This window comes from Urtica dioica, chromosome 10 (genome assembly GCF_054948205.1).
Source record: "Urtica dioica subsp. dioica isolate 48M chromosome 10, U.dioica_male_clone48M_v1_H2, whole genome shotgun sequence".
NCBI classification, from domain to species: domain Eukaryota; kingdom Viridiplantae; phylum Streptophyta; class Magnoliopsida; order Rosales; family Urticaceae; genus Urtica; species Urtica dioica.
Window position 1 is genome coordinate 24157375 of NC_142765.1, and position 3978 is coordinate 24161352.

At 31.5% G+C, this 3978-nt stretch overlaps 1 protein-coding gene across 1 annotated transcript; it reads right to left on the minus strand.

Annotated features, from left to right (window-relative positions):
- Positions 1-664: 664 nt before the first annotated feature.
- On the minus strand, positions 665-3445 carry LOC149384302 (transcription factor MYB106-like). The gene is made up of 3 exons (XM_089628106.1): positions 3210-3445; positions 2720-2849; positions 665-1354 (listed from the first exon to the last, which is right to left on the minus strand). Exons 1-3 carry the CDS (start codon positions 3340-3342, stop codon positions 832-834), a joined length of 786 nt encoding a protein of 261 aa, XP_089484232.1. The 5' UTR covers positions 3343-3445; the 3' UTR covers positions 665-831.
- Positions 3446-3978: the final 533 nt, after the last annotated feature.

The window sequence follows — 3978 nt, forward strand, 5'->3', positions numbered from 1 at the left end:
GCAATAACGATAACGGTGCTACTGTTATCTATCGTTGTTCAGGAAGATCTTTTCCTATGTATTACAGCGATTCATCTTTTTTAACGGAACTAGCTAGCACTTATCAAATTGCAATATCATGAAGTGTGTGGGATAAGTTGGGCGATTCAAAGAACATAGAGGAAAACCAGTGAAGCATTGATGACGTGAGAGTTAACTCTTCGAATCCCTACTAATTTTGAATGTAGCTGTCATTTTGGTGGTACCAAGAGTTACGGGCTAGCAACTAATTCTATGAGCTAATTGAAAGGTTAACAAACTCTCAATCCATCAAGTTTTACATATGGTTTTGCGTCCAATGTTCTGCCGCTTTTTGCCCGTGACGAATTAAACGACTTGTTTTTCAATTATCAGTTTCGGTCTTCAATGGTGTTTTAAATTTTAATCGACTATGTCCGGCCCGTTAATTTTTGTTATTTTAATTTTCGACATTTTTGGGATATAAATCCGATTTAGTGTGTTTTTAGTTATATTTTATCAAAAATTTTATTTTCACATAATGTTTTATGTCTCATATTACTGTTTTATTCACTCTTTTTTAATTTTATTTATTATAAACGGATACTTCATAGGGGTCCCCTCGTGTACAACACAATACAAAAATAAAACAAAATATATACTCATGTGAATGCAAGGCTAGCATGTGCTCGTCATAATTACAATTAAAACTCGATGACATTTCAAAAGTTGAGCAGCGATTGTGGAAGTTCGGAAAGGACGAATTAGTATTTATTCATGTCACAGTACAACCATGGAAACTTATTGAATCGGAAAATAGACATAAAATAATTTCTAGAGGTTGTACTCAGAGTAGATACCATAAAAACCATCCATAGACAGTTGGTCAAACCCAGTACTGAAGGGATCGTCAAAGTCCGTAGTACTTTCCGTGAACAGTTTTTCAATCGAGGACTGAGATTCCATGCTCTCAATACACGTCGTTTCATCCTGAAGAGCTTCACTGCTACTAACGGCGTTGCTTGAATGAGAGTGCTTGTTTGGCGACCCGACTTCAGAGTCGCTGATAACTCGCCCAAGGTTTACGAGATGTACATTCGAGGCTATCAAGTTTAGGACCCGAGCCGAAGATGAAGATGAAGATGAAGAAGTGTCCGATGGGATTTGATGAATAGACCTTTCATCGATCATTCCACAGCTGTCTGTGCTTGTGACTGAAAGGTTAGGGCTATTTCGACTAGGCTCATCAGCTTGAGGTAGACAGTCTTTAGCTACGCGTTTCTTCAAGCGCGTGTTCCAATAGTTTTTAACTTCATTGTCTGTTCTTTTGTACAAATGTCTGGCTATGGTTGCCCACCTAAAGACAAACCCATAATAAATGTGATATTTAATATTTGGTTAAGAGTTAGATAATTAGTGATTCACAAGCCACTCGATGATCTTTTTTTTTTTTTTTCTAACCATGCAAGTAAAAACAAGGGAAAATACACCTTGGAAGCAGAAAACAACACGTATAGGAAGATGGGATTGCTAGCTGCTTATAGTTTAGTGGGTAATTCACGAGGTGGGTTCAATCTTCATTCGCAGCAAACAAAGCTGCCTTAAAAAAACACATACAGGAAGATAAATAAATATATGAATATATATTTTTTCAACGAAAAAAATTAGAATATTGGAAGAACAACGCCAAGATTTCATAAAATATAATAGACCAGCCAAAGGTGATGATTTGTGAAAATTCTCTTAAATTCTTTTCATTATTTTTAAGGCGATAAAGTAAAACAGTCAAATTAGGTTTGACGATTTGCAACTTAGCCATAATTTTGAAAATTTTATAATATATAGTATCGTTTATTTGGTATTGAATAAAAATCTAAAAAATAGAAATTAAAACCCATAAAATCTAATTAGTTTTCAAACTAAAAAAAATGACCATTCACACTCACACAACATCCAATAAAAAAATTTAAAACGGAAGCAAATAATCAAATCAAAACTAATTACAACTAACAAACAGGTACTAATTACCAATATATATATATATATATATATATATATATATATATATATATATATCCGTTTTAAAACAACAAACATTTTTTCTTTTAACAAATATTTGTTGCGACTAGTCAATTTTCTATATCTTTTTAAAGATCCAGCACAAATTTTATTTTATTAAAGATATAGTTCACTAAATCGAAGTTAATTAAATTAACTGTTCAGTTAACTTAGGCTTGCGGTGTTATTTTCTTAATAAAATGAAACTTAAACTATTTTTAAAAAGAGGGTTATTGAGGTAATAACGTAATTGCCCATTTTTTATGTTTTACGTGAAAATATAGTTTTGATGTACGCGTCTATCTACGAAAAAAAAACAACTTATTACAAGGAAAAAAAGGAGGATAATATCATACTCAAAAGAATTATAATATGAGAAAGTATGAGATTTCAGATTGATATTACAAAAGTGTCTAAAATGATTAGTTAAAAACTTGAGAACACCTATAAATGGGTTGAAGTTAAAATGAAGTTGAATAAGTAGGAATATACCATTTAAGTTTCGCTGTTTTTAAGTTTAGGTAACTAGATTCCTTCAAAAAAAAAAAGTTTAGGTAACTAGATTACTGTCAGAAGAGAAATTTCTCACGGGAAGATATTTTTATTAAAAAAAATTGATTATATACTTAGATATATGAATACTAAAACATAAATTATTTTATACCTGTTTCCCAGAGTAGCATGAAGTCGGATTATTGTTTCTTCTTCAGCAACACTGAAATGGCCTCTCTTAATACCAGGTCTCAAATAATTTGCCCACCTCAATCTGCAACTCTTCCCACACCTCATAAGACCTATCCACACAATTATTTATATATCCATAAAACCAGACTAATATTGAAAATATAATAAAATGCCTGCAAGGCTGATAGCAGCAAAGATTCAATATAATATCCCGAACAGTTCAACACAAAAAGTTCAAAAAAAGAAAAAAAAACTCAGAAACAAAGCGCCATACCCAGGAAATGAAGCTAGCATACATAACGATATATATACACTGCTCCAGGTGTACCTTAATACACACACTCACACCACACACACTCACATATATATATATATATATATATATACACACACACACAAATAAAGATTGTATGTTCTAGAGATATATACATATATATGTATTGTATATATATGTGTGTAGAGAAGCGGACCAGCTTTCTGGGCTATGGATTTCCAGTCTCGTTCACCGTGCTGTTGAACATATGAGAGGAGTTTCTGGTCTTCATCTTCAGTCCAAACACCTTTTCTCAATCCTTCACCGGAAGTGCATAATTTTTTTCCCATATCTTATAGGCACAGCAAATGATTGGATAAGGTATAGATTGAGAAAAGCTGATTTATATATAATGCTGTACAGCTCTTATATAGATTGATATAAGATTCCCAAGTTTTGTATGCTGTAGTTCAAGACAAATAATTTGTATGGAAAATTACATACATAGCTTAAAACTTGTGTTGTTTTTGGTATTTCATCGTGTTTTCAAAATATTTCAGCAATAGTCATTTTTTTTCCGGACAAAAATACCCTTGTGTTTCAAATCTGATAACAATTATTGAAATCTGATTAACAGTTATTGAAATCTTGTCAACATCTATAGAAATATGTTTAACAGTTTTATAAATCTAGCTGACAGTTATTGAAATCTGATTAACAGTTATAAACATCTGATTCAAACAATTGGTATACTGAAATTTGGTCAACAGTTATTGAAATATGGTTAACAGTTATTGAAATATGTTAACATTTTTTAAATCTAAAATTGATACTTCAAAAATTGAAACAGTTATTTATGTGAAATAAAAAATTCAACGGTTAATATTGATTTTTTTTTTCTTCAGAAAATGGCTATTGAAAGCTATTTCCACTAATTGTGTACGCATGTGGAAACAGTGGCCCACTGAACTATACGTAAAATTAGC